At 43.1% G+C, this 24,127-nt stretch overlaps 1 protein-coding gene across 1 annotated transcript in view; it reads right to left on the reverse strand.

Moving 5' to 3' along the window:
• The window catches only part of ANKH (ANKH inorganic pyrophosphate transport regulator), a 103,074-nt gene that overhangs the window by 35,610 nt on the left and 43,337 nt on the right, over positions 1 to 24,127 (reverse strand). The window contains exon 2 of the mRNA XM_049823894.1: positions 8,048 to 8,264. Coding sequence (XP_049679851.1) covers positions 8,048 to 8,264 — 217 coding nt within the window. The remainder of the gene's footprint in view (positions 1 to 8,047; positions 8,265 to 24,127) is intronic.

The raw sequence follows: 24,127 nt of genomic DNA on the forward strand, positions 1-24,127 counted from the left end.
GTTTCCTCTATACACTTGTAATAGCTGCTAAAAGAATGATTAGGTTGTAAAATCAACCTCCCAACACAAGTAATGGCAGGATTACTTATGCCTGGGGAATCGTACCTCAGTTCTCTTCCACTTGTGTCTTTTCTAAGGTAATTATCTCAAATGTGAACATCTATCTGATTTTCCATTTATAACAACTCTATTATCATTGTACAGACCTTCAAATAGGGTATTTCAGGAAAGTTGCCCTTTTCATGCATGCAGGTCACATAAGCAGATTGACAAATCTTAACACTAGTTGTCCAATTCAGTCTTTTTAGTGTAAAACTCTCTCTCCTAACTCAAAAACAGTGTTTGGAAGCAATTAAAGAGGAGTTTAAGTCATCATTGTTTTGTGATGGCTTAGGGATACAGCAGTTAAACAGTTAACAGGACTGAAAAGACTTTTTCAGTCCAAGCAAGATGGTGTAAACAAGGTAGTAAAATAGAAGGAGGTGGTATGACAGCATTTGGAACAGGCACAAGCCTCATTCCAGATAACCAGGACTGCCCAAAAGATGCTAAAATGTTAAAAACACCCCCTTTCCCTGTGCTGGTCCCTACCTACATGTCTTGCATCTGAACTACAACTGTTAGACTCGCAGTCTTCCAGTTCACCCACTAATCCCCAGGTTGCTTGGCTGTCCTCCCGAGGCCTTGTTTCCTTTTCAAGGGGGTTGGGGAAGAACTTTGAAGCAGTTTCCTCAGTTCAGGGAGGCCAATTTAGTTGTTTAAGTGTTTATGTGCTTGTTGCAGTCCAGTCACACATCAAGCACAGCCTTTTTTTATTTTTGCATGAATACCAATACACCAATTTTTGCTCCGTATTTTGAAAACTCTCCTACGCATGGATTTTTGCATGGTAAGTCCTTGCGGAAAGCTGCTTTGACGGCAGGGCAGTACACGGATGTTTCTGAATCGACTTATTTGAATGAAGCAGAAGAAGTTTGGAAGGCACGTGAGGCAAGGCGCCTGTGAGGGTCAGATTCATCGAGCTGTCTCAGGTTCCGTTGAAGTTGCTTTATACTTCTCCTGCACAAAAACTTAAAAACTGCTGCAGGAAACATACTGCTGCTATTCCCCACACGGGGACTGACAGAATCAGAGTCCAGGTGCTGAGGAACCTGCTTCTGTGGAGGGACCTTCCCCAGCAGTGCAGGGCTGGGAAGACACCACACCGCAGGCGTCACCCTCCGTGCTCTCCATGCGCTTCGCCTGCTTTAAATGAGACTTTTAAAGTGTTTAGAAAGTGAGTAATAAGGCACGTTTTTAGCTCTACAAGCCATTGAGATGTTTACTTTTTTTTTTTTTTTTTTTAATGTTTACTATCACAGAAAAATTCACAGAATCAGAGGGGTCAGAGGCTGATCTACTCTCACTTCTAGGAACAGACAGCTCACCACTGGGTTGTAGTTTATTGGCGGGGCACTCTCAAGGGACTTACACCACCACAGCCCACAGCACCACATTTTTAAGATTTCCAAGGATGTCAACACTGTGCTCTGTAAGCTTTGAGACTGTTTTTTCTCTCCCCCATCCAAAAAAAAGGTCTAACTGCACTTTTTAATGTGATTCTGATTTTAAAATCATAATGGCTAAGCTTAAAAGCTGGTTTTAAAATAGTCAACTATTCCACACGGCAGTGAAAGCACACAATCACTTTTGCTGCTGTCCATGAATGTTTCCATGTTGTGGAAGGTGGCAAAGCTGAGCTACAGGAGCACGCAGATCACACCTGAATGAGGCGTGAACAGCACGTGGCAATAATGCAGTAAGATTGTGAGGCTATAATAGCACAGGAATGTATATAAATTATAGAGGCTGTTAATAGGTTTTGGAGGGCTTTAAGGATTTTGTTTCGCTGCTTAAAAGTAGTCCTTCAGTATAAGGCAGAACCATAGCTTGCTTAATGCTTTTGCTTCATGTTGACCTATTCTCTGATTGGAGGAATAAGAAGATTCGGAAACCACCAGAGCCAGTTTGAGCCAGAAAAAGGAGAAATGGTAACAACTAGCCTAAGAAACAGGAAAGAGAAAGAACCTGCCTAGAGATCAGAAAAAGGACCCAGTGAGACACAAGACGACCCCAGACCCGAATATTACAATTGCACCAGACTATGGTGTGAGGGACAGGAATTTAGATTGCAAGGGTAGAATTGCCCAGGGATTTTAGTGTTTGGGGTCCCTCTGGGGAGACCCCCAGCTTGAGCTGTCTAAATTTGTGCACCATAGACAGAATAAACGATGCTTTTTATTTTGAAGGCCTTGATGAGAGATTCTGCTTTGGGGAACCCAGGGTCGAACCTGAGGGAAGAAGGGGCCGAGGGCGAGCGTGTGTGGGTGAGGAGTGGGAAGGGTCACCCGTGGACTCGCTGGAGTCGCCTGCTGCGAAGGGACTGCGGTCCGAGCGGATAAAGTCTCGGGTGGTGTGTGTGCGCGGCTCCTTCATCGGTGCGTGAATGCTCGGGCAGCAGCTTCGCCCTTAACATCCGTCGTCGGAAAGAAGGACGGGGAGAGCTGAGATTTACTGACGAACAGACAGGCATGTGTTTCTGAGCTGTGAATAAAGCAATTGCTGATGCAATTAGAACTTAACCTTGGCCAACCTTACAAACTTGTTATGAAGCGTGGTACAAAATTCGTAACACAGACAACAGCTGAAGAGTATTACATGAATCTAAAGCAGATGGCTCTTCCCATTCCTTGCATCATTTCAACCAAAACAGAGAAGTCCAACTCCAAGACAAGCTGCCTGTTTGCTCTCCTCTAATACCTCATTTATTTTGATATGTCTATGGATTAGAGTTGCTACAGAATTTAAGCAGGAATTCTTGCTTTTGGCTTTTCCAGTTGAGTTTTAAGACCCAGAAGCTTAAGAAATTACACCAAAAAAACCACATACCTAATTGGATCTCCTCATCCCTACACCGATTTCTCTAACAAGCCGATCACTACCACATAAACTTCAGACATTCTTAAAACAACTGAACACACTCTTAATGATGCCAGCAGTCTCAAACAAATAGCTGCACCGTAATCATTTTGGAGCTGTCTACTACCCAGCATGTTATACTTACATCATAAAGAAAACAAAAAGAAACCCTCATAGGAAATGATACCATTTACTTCCAGACACAGAGCTACGTAAGTCAATATTAGCTTTACTGGAGGAAAAAACAATCCAAAAACATTTTTGGGTTAACGTGTGTTCTTTTTAGATGCATTCCATTTTCATACTTCGCTGCCAGTTTTTAAAATGAACATGGAGACTTGAGAAGTAAAAATCTATTCTGCTGCTTGTCAGAAAGATGGCTTACATGGCCAAAACTGGTGCTGGTCAAGAGTTTGTTCAGCTAAGTGATTTTGGCAGATAGGAAAAAGCCAAGGTGAAAAAAAAATAATAATTGAGTGACAAATCTTCATTTGGAGATAGCACAGGGTACACAGATTTCTTTATATCTTGGATTAGCCCGACTTAACGCAGAAGCAAAGCCTATGTCCCCCTTGTGAAAGCCCAGATGATCAGAGTGTTTCAGGCTTTGTGATTTTTTTTGCTTATAATAATAAATGAATTTAAAAAAAAAAAGAGCTTAGGAGCATCTCAGTGCAGACTGATTACTGCAATCATCTTTTTCTGTGCTCAGCTCTAGTTTCAAAATTGCATTAGTTCATTTTCCCAAATCTATCAATGACCACTGGACTCTGAAATATCTTTAGGTAGGCCAACATCTCATAAGTCTCAAAGTTAGCCTGTTTTAACTAAACCCCAATTGTTGCTATCCTAAAATCCACAAATGCTTTAGTCATAGGCTTTCTTCCTTCCTCCTTTGCCCTGAATACCTTCCTGATAAGAAACTGCCCCTGTTGTGGGAGAAGGGTTGGAGAAGCATTTTAGTGCTTTACGAATGGCCATCTGAAGATGATGAAGCAGGACATGTTTTTAATGAATAACATTTTTATCATCTTTTAGAAAGGAAGAAAAAAAAAAAAAGCAAGCCTGGATTATATTCTGATTTGTGTTCCTGTGCTATCATCTTTTTCCAGGGCAAAATGTTTAGATAAGCCAGTACAGTGGGCATGTCAGAACAAGACTGACTGGAAAAATAGCTCACGTTTCCATAAGCCACTCTCCTATAGTCTAAAAAATTCCAGCAGTGTTACACTGGAAGTGGTGGGATTACACCTATGTCTCGCTTCTTATGTAGATCTTTCATGATGCAGTGACCATGCATGTGGGAAGTTCCAAAGACTCAGTGGAATTATTAGCAACTGCTACAGTTTTCTGCAGTGCAATCCACGCAGGGAGTGGCCCATGCCCGCTAACCTGTCAGTAATAAATTGGCACAAAACAAATCACTTGCATGTCTTGACCATCCTATAGGTTTGCCTGGTTACTAAAGTTCCAAACTTTTTTCCTGGCGATGACAAACGATCCACCATGTAGTTTTTAATCAGGTGTAGTGGGCACCAGTTAAGGATGTCTACTTAAGCAAAGAGGATGTTTCCCCACAGTAACTTCTGCCTTGTCATTTCCAGAACCTCAGAGAGCTGTGGAAACTAATATTAATATGCAAAAGAAAATAAACTTTTTCATTATACTATTTCTCCGTAAACTAGTGAAGGGCTGAACAATGGTGTTTTATTGCCAAAGAAAATGTGCATGTCTTTCATGACTCTGGCATCAAAAGGACTCACTTAGTATGGAGGACTTACCAGCAACACCTTGAAATGCATTGTGTTAGCATAATGTTATAGAAATGATTCCTCTCCTCTGCCAAGCTGGCAATTTAGTAAGATGTCAAAAATATGCACAGACAGGCTTAGCGTCTTGAATCCCTTCTCTTACAGCCCAGTATTCCCACCAAAAACCAATCTCTGAAATAACGAGATGCTTTAGACCCTGGCTACGTAGCGAACTTCTCACCAGGAAACCCTAACCGGTGGTAGTAGCTGCCCCCAAAATAGCACAACAGAAGGAAGGCAGCATACTATCTTCTATTTCCAGATCGCAACTGAAACAGCAAATCCAGGAATACTGTACTGACTGAGGTTTGCAGCAGCACTGTAAGTGGGACAAGAACATGGTTTCAAATCCCTCTGGTTAAGGTCAACTTGTTTCTCGGTTCTTACTGCTACCTGTACAGGGGAGTGGTAGGAACTGTTGGTGAGCGCTTTGTGGACGTTCATGGGAACGTGGTGGGGTGATGACTTAGGGACCCAGAGCTTGGAACTGTGAGTTCGAGTGGTTTGGCTCAGCCGGTCACTCCCACAGACGACTGCATTAGCCCCAGCGGGGAGCTGGTGCTGAAGCAATGAAGCATGAGTCAGGTGGGTGAAATGGTCTGTTTTGGTATTTTCAATAAGTAGAGGCTGCTGTTTGTGAGGAGTTGTGTGTGCAGACTGCAAATAGTCTCTATCACAGTTGGAAATGTGGTGATTCATTGTGGTCACTGTGTTTCTACCACCACTTGTTTTCTTCTTTCTGACTTTTGGGACTCCTCCTTCTTTCATAGGGCTTTTTGTTCCCTTTTTCTTCCTGGGCTTCGACTGTCCACGGCAGGCAGTCATGTCATCTTCCTTAGCCCTGTACGCACGGCATGTGGAAGAAACTCAGTCCCGGGAGCACTGTTTGTTTCTCTTTTTCATCTGCCAAGCATCAGTAACCTGTATTTGTGTCTCCTGCAGATAACCTGTGAGAGGCTTGCAGCTGCTGGGGAGTAGCTGCAGCTCCTAGGAGGCTGCCTGTCTGTCACGACTCCTTCTCTTCCTCCTGCTAGGCAGGTTGTGCATCTGTGGGTCAGAGAAGAATAATCAGGATTTGAAACAGGTTCAAAGGAAACTTGGAACATAAAACTTGGCAACATCACCCAGGCAATTGGTGCTAGAATCTGACTAACTCCATTCTCTCGGGCGCTCTGCCAGTCTCTGCTGTGGCCTTTGCATATTTTCAGGCATAGACAAGTTAAAATACTAAAAAATATTTTGCAGTCTGCCACCACAAGCAGCTGAAAGATTGTATGAACCCCTTTAATTCAGGACTTTAAAGCATGGTAAGCACATCCTTGTTTTTTCTTTTTTTTTCCCCCAGTATCTGCAGAGAGGGCATTTCTGAGGTTCTGAACTCAGCAGGGCTCGACTTCCAGGCAAAGCCAAGAAACTTATCTGGCATGTTCTCCCATGGTTGCCTCAAACACCTCCCTTCAATAAGAAGTCCCACCACATGGAAAATCCAGCTATGTGTCTCACCTGCAAGTTTGATAGTTATACTTTAAATTTTCTTAAAATCTATCATAGCTTAAAATAAAATGTTGAATGACTAGAAATATTTCTTCATTCAGCTGGCAAAGCCAAAAACTTTGACCAGCACTGGCAGGAAAACAAGCGAGCAACTAGAAGAGCAGCTCTGGGGGCTGAAGAAACATTCCAAGCAAAGAAATATGAGAGCCAAATGTACAAATGGCCCAAAGTTTATAATACTGACTCAATAAAGCAGCCTCAACTGTAAACATATTGAAGAAGTGACCCATCGATACCAGTGAACTAAATTAACTTGAATGCATGGATTCAGCTTATGAAATTAGCAACGGCTTATCCCTGGCACAGACTTGCCATGGCTGGTGAGCATTTATTATGACCGTAACATGGAGTAAAGGTAAACAGCACAGGGCTGCCTTATCGGTGGAGTAAGAGACATGATGGTCAAACAAACTGGAGTGCTTGGGAGGCACATAAAGCTGGTGAACGTAGCTGGCAGCCTGTTAAAGGGGGCATTCGTGTTTACCAGATGGCTCGTGTACCTACTCAGGCAGAAACTGAAATTATGCTATTCTATTCTATTCTATTCTATATGGTGACCAGCAGCACGTGCTGCTCTTGAGATGCTAACAGCCTGATAATGAATGGTGCCTCACTTCCAGGCGACTCTGTAATTTCACAGCAATTCTGGATTTTGCCATCATACTCGCATTTCCCACCTTTCGGCAATGGCATGACCCCCTGCTGCTGGTCATTTAACTCAACCCTACTGCCTGTCAACCAACACATGTCCCCACAGGCTGTTGCATTATCTCCCTCCTCCCATCCCTTAGAGCTCCCAGCTTTTAGGATTTTACCTGTTGAACGCAATGCACTCTCTGCTTCTTCCATCAGTGTCTCCTGTTCCTCACTGCTGAGGTCCAGAGGTTTCGGCTCTGTACAATGAGCCAGAAGGTGCAGAAAATCTGGCGCAGTTCTTGGAGAGGATGAAGTTAAAGTCTTCCAGGTCACGTGGCTTTTTATTGCTGTGGCTGATGTTCGGGTTGATATCTCATTTCTCCAGGCTCTCAGAAACTGGCAAATCCTGTGGCTGCCTTACTTTTTATGTTCAGTTCATATCTGCTTGTGTATTTTCTTTGTTTCAGAGTACACTCAGGAGGCTGGTCTCAGTTTGGCATAAAGTGATCTTAGTAACTACTTCTTCTCTTACAGATTAATTATTCACCAGAAGTGGATGATGACTAGCACTAGTAGAGATTAATACCCGGTATTTTAATGAGGATGCTGGCACCTACTTGGTTAGAGTTTTGTACTGTGAGATAAGTAGCAAAGGGATAGGTACAGAGGGAGTAAACCGACAATGCCACCAAGTTCTGACAAACAGCCCTACCAAGCACACCTGGATGTCCTGCTAAACCCATTGGGACAGATACTGCTAGCTGATCATCACTACCTAAGAGTAAGACCGAGCTATCAGCTTCATGCAACCTGTCAAACTTGCCAAAGTTTGCTCGCACACCTGACTGAAAGAGATCAGCAGAATGTTTTGCTGGCAGGCAGGAGAGCCCTGGGGGTGGAATCTGCCACTTAACAACCTGTTTAAAAATTGCACGGATGGGCACGATACCAGCCCAAGAGATTTAATCTCTTTCACATCTCCTGTTGCACTTATAAATGAAATCTTAAGCCTACAGATTAATCAGTTTGAAGAACAGGCAAGGGAAGCAAATTGAAAGACATATTAATTAGACGTGAAGTGACCTTACCTATTAAGGTATGAAATACAGCAGCTACAGCGCCAGCCACAACCATGCACAAAACTGCTTTGGTCCTGTCTCGCTTGCTGTTCACAAACACCAGACCTACATTTTTGAAGTCACTCATCGGACCCGTGAAGAACTTCATCAGGGAGTATGCCAGCCCATAGCTGGCCAGCATTTCCACAGCATCTTCCTTGACAGCAGCGATGCCCCTATTCAAGGCCTGTTGAAACACAGAAATAAAGAGCAAATAATGTAGCACCAAAAATGTAGTGTACCAAAAACAATCTTCTGCAGCTGGTTTCTGAAGGAACAAGCAAGTTCAGCTCTCACTGTTTTCACTCTGAGTTGGACCTTATTTCTCTGGGTTCAGCAGCAGTAACTTGTGATTGGTGACAAAGGCAACTTCATAATTTCATATGGACAGTAAATTCAAGTCAAGCAGACTTGGCGATAAGGTAAATGTCTATTTCTAAAGTATATAATGGAACTCCTGCTATACCAGAAGTCAGTCTCTTTCCTTTTTAGAGTAATTTTTTAACCTGCTAATAATCATGGATGATACAAGACCATTTAAATGCCGCTTTGAGGCCTCAGCCCTGAATTGAACAAAGCACAGTCCTTGCGGGCTACCTTTACAGGTAAAAACTCTGACATTATTATATGCTGATATTTCAGGAGCTCAATTTTTTTTCAGTGTAATGAGCTTTTCACTACATCCCATGTAATTGTTGTGAATAGCTGGTATTATCCTATGATTTTATTACGAAATTAGGCCAAATATACACATAACTAAATATAACTGTTATCCTTTCATGTATTTCACAAGTTTCTGATCCTATATTAATTTATATCTCCTTGCAGCGTATTTAAAAAGAAATACAGCACATGTATTTCAAGACATATTCAGGTTCAACTAACCTACTAATTCATTCTAGGTCTGTATTTAGGACACGTCTGCCAATAAAACACCGAGAATTAGATGGTTTATTTTTGTAACTTAAGATGAACCACAGAAAAAATCTGTAACGTTGCTTCAGATGCTAGCTTGCGCCAAAATGCTTCTAAAATACTGAATAAAAATGACAGAATGATAAATTTTATCTGCAGTGTGACAGCATCAATCATCTGGTACACCCAGCAAACTGTTAAAACAAGATGAGATTCAAAAAGCATGAAGGATGAAATACGACTTGTTTTCACAACTGTTTAGTTCCTATGGGTTACAGCTAATGTGTGTGGACAGGGCCATGGCAATGAGGCCAACCAGGACCATCTCGCCAACCCACCCTCCAAATCTCAGTCTATCCACTGACACAGCAGTTCTAATACTGCTTTTGCTGAATGAACAAACCAGGCAGAGGATCATCAGGTAATCATGGTGAAGTCCTTCCATTTCAAATGTAAGCATAGTCTTTCTGCTGCAGTCTTTTGACTTCTTTTTTTTCCCTTCCAAAGACCGTATAAGCAAGCAACTCCCACCGACTTCAAAAGAAACTGCATCCCCATAGCAGAAATGAGCATTTTTACTACTGTTCTTTTCCATTCTTTCTGTGAGACATGCTTAATTTTTGAAACTAAACCTGCACTGTCAACATAGCAAAAAGCTTTAGAAAATACCAACTTCTCCATCCTCAGTATCTGCCAAATCTCTCTCTCACAATGTGCTCCGACCTGAACACCTGAGGCTCCAAATGTTTTCATCTGTCTTGCTTCAGTTTGTCCCTTCCTGAAAATACCACATTAGATATGGAATATCTGCAGCTGCTATATGCAACCTTTTCTGGGGTACACATATTCCACCTATCCATCAATAAGAGTCCAAATTACATTTAAAGTGCAGCTGCCAAAACCACTAGTGGGTGCATAAAACCGTACTCAAGCAATTTGTGGAAAAGACTGTGGCCTCTGAAATCAATAGTCATGTTTAGCCGTCTTCTGTGATGATGCTTGTGATGATGATGTAATCAATATCAAGGTGTATACAGAGTTATAATCTTTTCATTTAAACTTCCTAAAGATGCTGAATCTCCCTGTTGCTGTTGCCAGTAATAGGCAAATAAGCTCAGATTATGCCATATAGAGGGTTCCTTGATCGTGGCTTCCCCCCCTCTTTTCTTTTGCCAACAGTGAAGTATTTCTAATTCTGGCAGGTTCAATTTAAAACGAAACAGCTAACCAATTCCAGGTAGTCTGGTTTAAAACCTTCTCGTCACATGTAAACAGCTGAATTCTTTCCAGCACAGTTTCACAAGCACAAGTGCTTCCTCACTGGTTTGGACAACTACTGAATACCCAAGTCTGCGGAGGACGGTATTCCACTTCTGACAAGGTCCCTGGCATAAACGTGGCTTGAAGAAATCACATTCTGTCAAGAGGCACGGCACTATGATCCCTTTGCAGAAAGACAAAGCTTTGCCAAGTGCAGTCCTCAAGCCAGCAAAACCAGCTCCGTGTGACTTTGGTCCTGGGGTAACCAAGTTTTCCACCTGAGTAGGACAGACAGAAAGACTTGAGCGCTCCTCTTGCTCTCCCTCTCTGGTTTTACAGGCTGAACTCTGATCTCTTTTGTATGAACAAATGACAGCCAAGTAGATACTTCTGAGTAATTTTCCCCAGAGAGACACTGTGTACCAGGTAAGGGAAACTGGCAAATCCGAAAGGGACTTTTGTAAGAGGTATGTTGCCATTAATTCATGCTCCTGTGGAACGGTTGGCTGACATGATGAAATACTCTAGGGGCTGGCCCCAAAAAAGCAATCTTCCTAAATGCTTTTTTGGAAAGATCCTTAGGAAATGAACAGTCAATAGGGCTGTGTACAGATGGTTTAGCTTCGGTAGCTTTCTTTTTCCTTTTCACTTTAAGATGACAACGCAACAGGTTTTTCATCCTCAACTTCCAAACACTATATGAGAACTTGTGTCGCTTTTCTACCCCATGTACCTTAGAATACTTTTGTTATTGAAGCTGCTGATGTCATATTTGATACCCTTAAATCCACAAGAAATCCCAGCTACTTGATAAAGCTGCTTTGGGGTTCAATAGGAAAGACACAGGCACTTGATCTTTCACAGCATGCCAGCCATGCAGTTGGTAATCCTCCAGTCTAATTTCCTGTTCAATTTCCAATTAAATCTCTCGTAAAGGAAGAAAAATATAGACCAGGGCAAGGTCTCCATTTTTTTATCTGACTCTATTTTGTACACTTTTTGTGTGAACAAAAATCAATAACAAAAATTCATCAGTAGCACCTGTATTCCATGTTTGTTTCACACACAGTAGAGCATAGCTCTACAAAGATTTGCATAACTTGTCAACAAAATCACACACAACTAGGAAGTAATAATAATAATGACACTATTTAATACGAAAAGTTAGCTTCATCATACGTATTTCAGATGTCATCCTACTTTCAGCTGGCTTATTCACACCAAACTTGAAGGGAGAACTAGAAAATCTAGATGCTGGAAGAAAGCCTATTGATGATGGCACCTTCTCCTGAGTTTTTAATGATCACCTGACCTATACGGCAGTAGGTGAAAATGATACAGTAAATTGCTATTTATCAAACATGATTAAAACAAAGCCACTAACATTGCTGACCCTTCTTTTAGAAATAACAGAAAAAAAGCACAGAACACTTCCAAGCTGAGCATGATCTGGTAGGTACATGAACAGGTTAGCTGAAGTAAATCATACTCCTAAAACACTTCACAAAAAGGCAGGCACCAAGATCTACAGCTACTTCTATGCTGTGTCTTCTATAACACATTATCACTAGAAAGATGAAATCCTTACTAGAGGACCCAGTAACAACCCCTTCAGCCTTTTTTAATGAATAATTGTGTGCTGTCTCTAATGTTCACCAAAATCAGAGAGGACGAGCATTTTTAAATTCCCATCAAAAAGATTCAAGTCAGTGGAATACCAAATAATACATTTAATGACATTTCAAGCCAGTAACCACATCTTTACAATTGGCTACTACAGCTGGCTTTGTCCTCTTAGAAGGAACATATGAGACCTCTATCAAATTTCTAGGACTTGCACAATGGATGACTCCAACAAACTTTTGCATGCAAAGGCAGTGATTTAAAAAGCAACAGTTGTGAGAAAAATGTCAAGGGTCTAGCTTGTCCTATTTTGCATAAGCTTTCACCACTATTCAGTAATGTTGGCAGAAAAGGTTTGTTTCCAATCCACAGCTACACACCTCTGTTGCCAGAAATTCAAAGTCCATCTCTTAAACTGGTTCTATAGAGTTTGACCATTTCCCACATGATCCTCCCCTCCCAGAGACTACCGGATGACTGATTTTGTATTTTGTATTGGATTAGACATATAAAACCATAACAAAATCCACTAGGAAAGCCACGCCTAGTGTATACGTTTTCTTCTGCTTTTAAACATGTTTTATTACCTACATACTGCATAGAATTTCAGTAGTCTATATCTAACTAGAAGGGCACATTTTCTACTTCATTTGAAGTTAACTATTGACTACGCAGTCAGTATTTGACCAGTGCACATGTTTCAAGTATGAGCCCAAAAATCCTCAATTTTGCTTATCCTGGAAAAGCAGACTGTGACCTAGTGGAAGCTGGCATGTTCCTATGGCTTGTTTGAAGCTGGGACTCTGCCCGAAATGTTTTGAAGTCTGCTCTAGCTAGTTATCTACCTCAGGGTGACATGAAAAACCTGCTCAGTTTGGCAGTAATTTGGCCAAATGTACGTTCGGTCCAGGGAACATTTGTAACGTGCTCCCCCTCCCTCTATATCTTTCTTCCTACCTGCCCTCCCATAAGAAAATGGAAGAGAGCCAAAGCATCCAGTTGAAGAGCAAACTGACGCAGGCGACAGTCTTTCTCCCGTGTCAAAATAATCCCTCTCCTGAGTTTTCATTTACTAAATCCCGTCACACTGAAATCTGCGGTATCAAATGAACCCGCTAGCTCTGGCTGTTCGGCCTCTCCCTGTCACGGCTGCACTGCCAGGAGGACGCCGGCCAGATCCGATGCTCTGCAAGCACGGCACAACCAGGACGCCGAGTCGGTGCGACCCCGGCGTTATCGCATCTGCGCCTCTGCTTCTGGATGGGTTTCTCGTAAAGGCAGGAGCCACTGGTAGGCGATTTGAGGGAAGCGGCTAGTGCTCCGAAACAGTCTAAGACTTCCATGGACATAGACGTAGAAATGGGAGAAAACAGGGTAAAAATAGCACGCACGCATTTATTCTGGCTCAAGAAGATTGCCTAAACATAGCGTATACAGATAGCCCTGAAGGGATAGAGGGGAGTCTGACCTTGTGGCTTGAAAATGATGACTGAGGATTGTTCATTGTTTTGGGCCTTTTTTTTTTTTTTTTTTTTTGGTTTGGGGGGTTTGTTTTGTTTTGTTTTGCAATGCTTTTACCCTAATTCAGTATCTCTAGTTTTGGGTCAGCATCTGTCATAGATCATGTGTCAGATGACTGAAATGCCATCCGAGGTCAATTCCTATTAGCCCACTTCCCCCTGCTCCCTTACTAAAGCTGGCCATAGGAGAACAGCCAGTCATCAGCCCAGCAAGTGCTGACACTGGTTCAAATCCTAAATAATCCCAGTCCCCAGCACGAGACCACAGCCCCGAGCCCCGGACTGAAGGAAGAAGAGATGCCCGTCCTGAGAGAGGGACACCAGGACACCGCCATGGCGTGTGGTCTATCTCTGGAGAGGCCATCCTTGGAAGAGCATTAGAGCATTCCCTGAAAATGAGAGCTGAAGTTCTTCTGTCTCTTGCTGCCTCGTAATTTGAAAGAAACTGCAAATGCAGGGCAGGTGTCACGGTTTTATCGTAACAAAAAGCGCACTGAAATTTCAATCATCGGATTTGCTCTGCCTGCTTAAGTAATGAGAACGTGGCCTAGAAGAAAGCCCATACACCCTGTCAAACAAAAACCAGGCCATGAAAACTAGAATGCAATCAGTAGCAATTTCTTCCGCATTCACCTTCCTGAGCAGCAATGAAAAGGAAGAATGAACATTTTTGCAGGATTCCTACTCTTACCTGAAATACCTATTACTCTGTGACCACGATCAGGATCTCAGTTTTACTTGTTGTCACTATCCACTCACTATCCAACGCCAAGGCTGTATAAAAGTGTATCCTCGGAGAAGTTTAAATAAAGACTCTAAATCCAAAATAACATAATTTTAGAGCGCTCGCAGCTTTCACTTGACCTGGGAGACACCAGGGAACAGCACATTTTAACAGGCACGGCCAGGAGGCGTAGGAATAACTAGGGCAGCAGTGGCAACAGTGAAGTCGGTGAAAATGGGAAATCCTTCCCGCTGCAAGAACTAAGGCAGAGGAGGACGTGTTGGGGAGCTGGAAGAGTAGCTACGGCCTGTGTGTAGACTCATGAACAACAACCAGCACCACAAGGCAGAGAATAATACAAAAACCCACAGGAGACTGCAGGAGTTAGTGGCGCAGGATCACAGGAAAGAAACCAGACTCAGTGAAGCCAAACCGTGCCTCATTTAAAACTACATTTGACCAAGTGCCAGAATATTTATGCCAGGGAGCAGGCTTGGAGGGGTGAATCAGTTGCTGCAAATAGTTGCCTCCCGGTGGGACGTGGAGAACACTCATCCCAAAGGCAAGAGAGCTACGAGCCATGACGGTGGGAAGCCCTTCAGGACACGTTGCCCGGGTAGTGTCTATTGAACAGGGATGGCTGACACCTGTATGAAGGAGACCTAAACCACTGCCATTTCCACTGACGGCTGTGGAGAAACCCATCTGCTGAGGTGAGACCATAACCATTAAATTTTCTTGGCTTTTTTTTAGGCAAGCAATGCTTGGAGGGGCACAGGACAGAAGCAAAATCAACATGTCAGAGACACTCCCCTGCGTTATGACTTTCCTGATACCCTCTGGCTGATGCTAATCAACTGTCCAAAACGTATTTATGGTGGAACTCGCAAGGGAATGCTTTGCTCTCGAAGCAGGATGGGAGGTTTTCATTCAGGTTTCCCTGGAGCTCATCCACAAAGGTGAGAAACATTTGTGATTACGTTACAGATGTATGGCAAACTCCAGGCTGAGGTTATTTGTCTTCAGACCTTCTTCACATGGAGGCCAGAGACTCGTTTTCTCTCAAAAGCTATTTCTGTTTCAAAGTCTGTGAGTGTAGACAAATAAAATTGAGACACAGAGACACATAAAGCTAGGAGAAGGTCGGCTCCCTGTCTCTTCAAAATGCCCTGTGGAATACCTATCATTTCTTCACCAAATTCCATTTTGATTACTTTTAAGTGCTAGAAAACACTGGGGAGGATACAAATGCATATCACATATATCTACACACCAAGAATATTTGCCTTAATCACAAGTGATACAGCATCTGCAGCAGTGGTCCTTCTTTTGTTTTTAATTTCTGCCAAAACCAGCCTCTGTTCTATTCCTCACCCCCGAAGTAAAAAGTAAGCTGATTTACTATCAGTTGCATATTTCATAAAATCGCGTTTTCTCATGTTTATAAATTAAATCTCTGCAAGGACTGTTGTAAGACTTGTTTGCATGCACACAGCACATTTAATCTACACGGGTCCCACACCTGCGAGACTCGTCACAATTCCGGCACATTGCCTTTTCGTTACCATTAACTCAGTCTCTGCTGAAATACTCCTCGCGGCTCTCTCCTGAAATGGAGATCGTCATTTTCTCCGTGATCCCACCTTCTCACCAGGCTCCAAGGCTCACAGACAGGTTGGGGTTGGAAGGGACCCTTGGGGGCCAGCTCACCCCAGGCTGAACGGCTGGGAGATGTGGTGGGGGAGACCCCACACCTTCCCTGGGCAACCACCCTGAGAGCCCACCCTCGCCCTGAACCCTACCACGTAACCAGAACCGGCATCTGAAGATCCACAGCCATCTCCCTTGCACTTTAAAACACGCTCTCCTGCCAGCGACGGCCACGCTGCTAGCATCGGCCTGAATCACCATTTCCCGCATTTCCCCTTCCTCTCCTGAAGGATCTTTTGCTTCGTCGCTCAAGTTGTATTTGTTTCTTTTGTATTTCTAAGTTCATGCATTGCATATGAAACTACACTTTTGCTTTCTCACTTTTCACATATTATAAGTAGTTCTCTTAAGTGGTATTTTTTCATGTAAGGTCACCTGAGACTCCCAATTACAAGATCCTGTATCTAGTGTAAGTCCATTTTTTCCTCTTAAAAAAAACAGCCTAGGCAAAGACCCAAACCGAGAAAAAAAATAAATAATCCAAGCAAACACTTTCACGCATCCGCAAAAATACTTTTGCCAATTGGAAGAATAAGGGAAATTAATGAGGCTTGTCCCTGGCTTTGTAGATTTTGTAACCATTTTCCTTAAACTTTACATGTTAAAAAAATCTTAATGCATGCATCATTTGGTGAAAACTTCTGAAATTTGACAGAGGCCATCAAAAGTGCTTTTAAAATGGACCAAAACTTGGCCGAGCATCTGCAAAGTATGAGTTGCACAGCTTCAGTAGAACTTGTTAAACTACTTTAACTGCACAGAAATCTTGTCTGTATTTCAGCTGTGCCCAAGTGTGCTCCGGGGCATAAAGCTTAGAGCAGCAAAGGTCAAGCACCACAAAACAGAGACCGTATAGGTTCAAGTCCTTACGGTACAAGAAGACAAGGAAACACTACCTAACACTACCTGTATCATTCACTCAGAGCAAAAGGGAAAGTATTTCTCTTTCTGTGGACTGAAGTACTCTACTAAGACTTCTTTCTCCCAGGAACTGTGAGGTGGATATTTTCCTATCTTAGCTCTTCTGGAAGGGACCCTGGAGGCCAGATCTGTAAAATTTACTTTTATTGCTTCAGGTCTCTTATTTCTGTACACTTTCCACTCTCTGTTAGTGATTAAGATCCCATGTCCTCCTACTTGGAAGACAAATAATTGGCATTTCCTCTCAATTTCCTTTCCACGTGGAATTTAAGGGATGTAATAATTATACCCAGCAATCTCTGCAAGAGCCAACAATCAATTCAAGGCTGTCAATACTGCAGCAAAATATTTTGGTATCATCACACGTACTACCCTACCACTTCATGGCTGCTCTAGAGATTACCCTACTGCTGCCATCGTTTAGAGTTACTAATTTTGGCAAAGCCAGAACTGGTAGTCAGCTGGGAGAGGTGGGTTACTTCGTTGGAGTATAGCCACGCAAAGACGTATTTTGGGGTTGGGTGTAACAAAGAAGTGGAAGCCTCCCAAGATGGATGTCCTGTGAGGGGAACTTTCTGTTAAATCAGCAGCTGATCCCTTTGGGAAATAAATCCTTGGGACACTTAGTTCAGTGGTAGATGTCCAGGCTGTTTTAATTGCAGAACAGGGTGAAGTTCAGCCCCAGTGACAATGTGCAGGATGGGACCAAAATGGTTTCAGGTAACGGGGCTGTAAGGGAAGACACTCCCTGTGCAAAACTAGATTTTTTCCTTCAATCATTTTCAGACATGACTAAAGCGCAAGTTAGTTACTCAGAGGTTGAAAATGCCAGAATTAGGGGGGGACCACCTTTTTGGTGTCTGCCCCTTGTTCCTCCTCTCCCTCCCGCAGTGTGGTTCACAAACTGCAACCCTTGTGCCATCGGTGGAGCTCCCCACGTCATTCAGAGCTCCCTGGAAGTGTCATCACGTAGGTTTGCTAGGCAAAACATGTAAAGCGACTGAGTCTCTGCCACTGAATGAACATGACTTGTACGTGATGAAAGGCTAAAGCAAACAGAAGCAAGTGCCTGCAGGTTTTGTTCATTCGGCTTGGGTAACTGTTCGCTCTCTCACTGCAGACGGGAGAGGTAAGGACCCTGCTGAGCAAATGCGAAAAATTCTTGACTTGTCATATGGCTGGGCTTAGGAAGCAGAAAGGCAAATAATTGCAGTTGGGTCTTTCATCCTCCTCAGTACTGCACTATGTCAAAAAAAAAAAAAAAAAGCGCAATCTATAGAGTATATGTCAAAGCTACTACGATTACAATAAATACACATAACCATCAAATAAGGCTTCTGTGCATGACTTGAGAAGCGGGAGCTTGCCCAGCTGTCCCTGAATGCGTAGTACAGCCCTAGCTGTATGTGTACTTAGTGCACTATGCAATTACCCGCTGTCCATTAGCTTACTCTTAAAGCATTTACCTCCCCATGTGGCCCAGCACGGACTCGTTACTTACGTTCTAGGGCTCTGCCTAACTTCAGCAGAGCAGAACATATTTGAGGTCTGTGATTTTCATCAGCTGTTGTGTCAGGAGCCGGGAGCACGGCTGGTTAAGGTCCGTCATTAAGCAGCTGCTCCCTCCAGCATGCTGCTGGCTAGGCAAAGCACGGTTTGGACTACACAAAGCAGAGTTTGTTAGGTGTGAGTGCCTGCGACTGCAAGTGCAGAGCTGCCAGATTAGCTCACGTCTTAATTGCTTAGGAGCGACAAATAGAGGGCACCCAGATCACCAGCCTAAATACAAACTTGGGAGTTTCCGCTGCTGGAAACACCCACCGTAAACAAAGTCCGTAAAGCCGGTAAGAAATCCTTTTGTTGGTACCTGGTTTTCTTTCCCTTCCACTCTTATTCTTTGAACCAGCTTTATTAGGATGAGATTAAAGTTATTCAGTCAAATTGGAAACAAACCGTGGATAGTGACAGCGATTTCCTTTTTCTGGGGCTGGTGAATTTATTGGAAAACACGCTTTGAAGTGCTTCTAGTTATTACAGCACCTTCCAATACTCCAATACCTGCAGAAAGCAATAGTCTCACTAAACTGGTAATGCTGCCTCTAGAATTTGACCTAATGTATCTGTTTAAAATAAATGGGAAGTGGGTGGTAAAGACATGGGATTGAAGGAAGAACTGGCAGACTTTCTGCAAAGTAATTTTTTTTTTTCTCAGAAAAGCTATCCTTCTGTGCCCCCAGCCTAAGTTCTGAGAACCTTGAATTTCTCTCCCGCTTCTTGCAGGTGGTGTTGACAGGATTGGCTAACACTTCCTTTTAAAAATAGCTCGACTGGTTCTCTCGGTATCCAATGACATAAAGTCAACAAGTCAACTCACAATGAAATTATTGCACGTGGGTTTTTCCAGGTGGTGGGTGTATGGAGCACAGGTAATGAAAAAATTTCTCTTGAAATCATGCACTCTTTTTGAAACCCCCTATCTTTCGCAAGGGGACGCACAGTAGTATTTCTACACAAGCAAGGCTGAAAATACCCTCACTGACCTAGAAGAGTGGGAGGCCATGGGAGAACCTGATAACTGTTCCTTATGTGATCTCACGGCAGCCGGGAGCCCAATTCCTGCTGTTACAATAAATGGCTTTCTGTGATAAGGGAAGTACAGGTAAAATACCAATTAATCTGAAATGCAGTCGGGCTAGATATGCTCTGTCCTTACTGGATTCGATAATAAAGGGGAGAACTGGATAAGGTATCAATGCTTCCAGCTTTTCATCTGTACCTCTTGGGAACACATCAGTTACGGAGGGAGACAAAAAAAGCATTCTTTCTCAATATACTGGGACACACAAACCCTAGAGCCAGGGGTTCACTGGAGTTACCTCTAAATGCCTGGGAATAAATAATCCTGTTACATCTTCCCCAATCCTTGGCTAGTGCTTCTACTCAGAATTCCTTAAGCAGCACCTAGGCAGCCTTCTCCTCAGAGAAGAAGAGACTTGGAAGCACCCGTGGAGCTGTAGCAAACCTTGTAACTTTTATTTCTGGATGTCTGGCAGGGGTGAGTCTTAACCAGAAGTGCAGTCACAAGTGACATTGTGAGTGTCCTTGATTATGCCAAATATGGGGAATAATTTGATGCTTAATCTAATTTCAGAGGTGTCTACCCCTGGGTTCACAAAATCCAAATTAAAAAAAATAATAAAATTTAAATCTCTTCCAGATGAACAGCTGACCAGACACACAGTGGATGGGTTCTTCCAGTAATTGAGGAACTGTAAGTGGTGCTGCAGTAATTCTTCAATGGGTTCTGCTAACAGCATCTCTACACACACCTTCAGCCACAAGCACCTGCCACCACAAGACACTTTACATATAAGCTCAATGCTTTCTTAGCCTTGTGCCTACACCAAATTTAACTCCAAGCTTAAAACTGTCTTTACTGATATCCTTTCTCATTCTTGCATTCCTTACGACCTGATGCAATGATCCTTTCTTATTCAAAGTGATACTTTCAATAGCAATGAACATTTTTCTACTAACCCACTCCTTCTCACTCCTTGACTTGAATTGCATAGTTAAAACTTATTAGCTCATTTTCATTCGTTTTACACAGGCACAAGATCCTGACTTGTTAAGTTCAGTAAAAACACTGAGGGATTCCCAGAAGCTTAAGTGAAACTGATGCTGAAACATCACAGTGCAACAGGTAATTTGCCTAGTAGGTTCTCTGCCTGAGTCACTGGTTTTAAATAATGGATTTCCTTACTCCTGGATTTCAAAAGTGGTAAGAAATGCAATGAAGACAGACTCTCCACCACTCTTTCACAGTAGTACTCTACACTGTGCAGAGGTTTCACTGGGAGAACAGCCTCCCCTCGCAGTCCCCCCACCCCGAGACCAGTCTTGTTCTGCTTTCCGAGTCCCCTAACACCCCATTTCCACAAAGTCAGAGGAGATGCAATCTTTCTATCTTCTCCACACCTGGGGTTTTTTTTGTCCTCTTGCTGATGTGCAGGGAAGTAGGCAGGATGTAAAACATTAATTCAGCACAGCTAACATTTATCTCTGAGCTGCTTCAATATGAAATACAAAATTGGCTTTGGATGGGCATTCTGCCAAGATTCTTACCAAGGGGGAGAGAGTCGAGTTGAGTATCACACTATTGCTGTTGTGGGGATTGAAAAATTGAGCTGGCTTGCTTTGATAGCGTAGTATGGCCTATAAGCTAGTCTTACTCAGTGAATTCTGCACCACGCTTCTCTGTCTACAAGAACAATAGATTACAATTTATCCTTTGCTGAAATCTTCACTGCCAGAGGACAAAATAGAATACAGGGTACAACGCTGAAAAAAACAGAAGAAAAAAAGACTCTCATTTGCTAAGCCCTGGATGCACAGATAAAAAAAGGATCAACATTATTATGGGCAAGTTGATGGTCTCTGTAACTAGCTGTATTTTGCCTTCACAAAACTTGAAAACTTGCAGGGGGGGACACAAACCCAAACACGGTATTTTCTATGATAATCTACCCAAACTGCCTGCATTCTGTCTGATCATACTGACGACTCTGGTAGGGCTTAGCAATAAAGCAAGAAACAAAGGACCCATTTCAGCTCAGCTTCGGTTTCTGAAACTGTGGGTGTAAATGGCTTATGTTGTATTTGCAGATCCTCAGAAAAGTTTAGTGCAATAAACTCTAATGGCTTCATCCTTGAGGCTCAACAACAGGGTTTAAAACCCTTCTTGCACACATCTTCTATCCTCATTCATCTGTTTATTTAGAAGCACTGTTTTTCTACCGAAAATAATATCCACAGTGGATACTTCCTTTTTAAAGCATGATGAGATAGACCAATAGAAAGCAGTGGATGCTCTGCTCATCATCACGCTCCCACAGACTCCAGCTTCTGCACTGGTGAAACTCCAGCCCTTCCAGGCTGCTGGGCTTTCTTTGTTCAGGCTTGCAGGGCAGGTGGGCAAAAGCGTTAAGTGCTCCCAAAACAGCTTCTGAAATGTGATGATGCTAAGGCCACCAATAGCTTGGTGCATTGGGCATACCATCTTGGGGTAAATATAATGCCGAAGCTCTTGTAGGTGTGGTGCGTAATACTAGAATACAAACATCGCAGACGCATGCATGAAGCCAACAGCACACAGCGATCCTGACAGACCTCTGGTTTTTTACTTGCATGGTAGAAAAACTGAAATGAGGACATCCACAGCCACCGTGGAACGTTTCTGGGAAGTGAGTGCCAGGAAGGCGCAAAGACTGCTGAGTCTCCAGATGCAGGTCAGGAACAAATTAGTCTATGCTGGTCTTGACAAATAAAATTCTTTTGGACATCAGGGAAATGAGGTCCTGGAACAGACCTTGTAGAGTGGAACTGGGAGCAAACATCTGAAATATTTTGAAGCAGTCAACGCTGGTTGATGTCTTAAAACAAAAGCTGGAAGGTATGCTTGCGAAGAAAATGAGAATTTCTTTGAGATAATGCTGTGTGATGGTTTTAATCGCTACTCCCCCTGGTCATGTTCCTGCTGATAATCCAATATGTTTGTTCTGAGCAGGCTAGAATAAGAAAACTTGTTCATACTAGTCACAGGTCTCAAAGGAAAATTTATAACTGGAGCTAAAACCAGGTTATGTTCTGCTGGAATGCTACAAGTACTTTAGCTTAGGAACTGCAATGTAAGAGCTGTAGGAGTATTGTGGGACGGTCCTCCAAAGCACTGTCATTTGGAAGTGGTGATCCTAAAGAGACAGATGCACAAAACCAGCTTACTGGAACTGCAAAAGCATAGTTCTTTACTCCAGGTATTTAAAGAATTTAGCGATGCTGCACAGCACGTATCTTTTCTAAACTCTCTGAAACTCTTTAACAAAGAGTCAAAAACATGGCTGTGACAAGACCAAAGTGAAAGCAGGTGTCAAGACACCTGTCTTGAATAGTCTAACCTGAAGGTTAGACGATCCCAAAAGAGCCTTTCCCTCAGGTCACCCCAAATTTACTGCAGGCAGCGAACGCCCCGAAATCGATTACTCTACCGTGATGACAGTGTAGGGCATGACTTTTAACCCCCACTGAGCTCCGGAGCCCGATCCCCAGGAAAATACACCTCTACGCCTCTTGCTAGTGGTTAACATACAAACCCCAATGGGCTTGCCCTTTGCGGGTCGATCTGACAGCAGCAGATTCAGCTTTCTTTAGGTCATCGTGCGTTTTGCCAGAGAGCAGCAGGCGGTGTCACAGAAACCATCTTCTCACCGCTGCCCGCTCTCGGACGCTTTCGACCTCCTTCACGCCTTCCCCTTCTCACGCTCTCCGTCCTCGGCTGCATCCCCGTCAGCCGTTCTTACGCCTCGGGTCTCAGCAGAGAGCTGAACCAGCTTTAAAAGCACTGCAGATTGCCTCCTGCCCTGTCATGGGGTGAGACCGAACTGCCTTAAACACAGGAGACGGATTGTATTTTCATGAACTTAGAAGCAGAGGGAAGAGATCTCTTCGTGCATATTTCGTTGTCTATGAGGTAACTCCCTCACTACTTCTGTGTTCTCTTTCTGGAAGACCTGGCTTTATGTTTCAACTTCATCTGAGTGTTTGACACGGGAGAAAATCCTTTGTTGAGGCTACAGTGGAGGACAACTGTTGCTGTCACTGCAAATGTCACTGTCACTACCGGTGCGACCGATTTGTCAACTCCAGGCAAGAGTGCCAAAACCTTATTTTCTAGTAGAAACCAAGCTGCAGTAATTCTGTGACTCAATTAACAATCTCTTAAACAAGTACAGTTAAAATCCGGGTGAAGAATTTAATTCTTTTTTTAGCTATATGACTTATTTCACTCTGAACAAAAGACAGGCCCACTCAATTACATATTCAAATACTACAAATTCTTTTTTGCAGCCAGTAACAAAGCTGCCGCTGTTCATCAAAAGGCTTTAAGGAAAATAAGGTATTTTTTTATTATTACAGAGCTTTCGTGATGCCTTTCTCCCAGGAGACTATCTTGATTCCTTTTAATAAAGATGCCTTTGAGGAAGCAGATGCTTGTCACAGTGGTATCTAGTGGATTAAGCCCTTTCTCCCTGAAACTGGGGGGATTTATAACCAAAGAGCCTTGAATTATAGGCATTGTAAAATTAAAAGGCAATTCTACTCTGAAGCTCTGTTGCATGCTTATCTTGAAACCCAAACAGCATAGGACAAAGAAGAATAGTTCAAACCTCTATCAGTCATGGTGCTGATTTGACCCCCAATTTGGGGATCAACCCTTGAGCCCCAGTTTGGGCTAGCACAACTGTGTTCCCCCTCTGCTCTCAGACTTCTGGAGAAAGATCTACAGCACTAATGGGTGTACTGTCAACAAGACTAAAACCC

The sequence above is a fragment of the Accipiter gentilis genome, chromosome 20 (assembly GCF_929443795.1).
Source record: "Accipiter gentilis chromosome 20, bAccGen1.1, whole genome shotgun sequence".
In the NCBI taxonomy this organism is placed as follows: Eukaryota; Metazoa; Chordata; class Aves; order Accipitriformes; family Accipitridae; genus Astur; species Astur gentilis.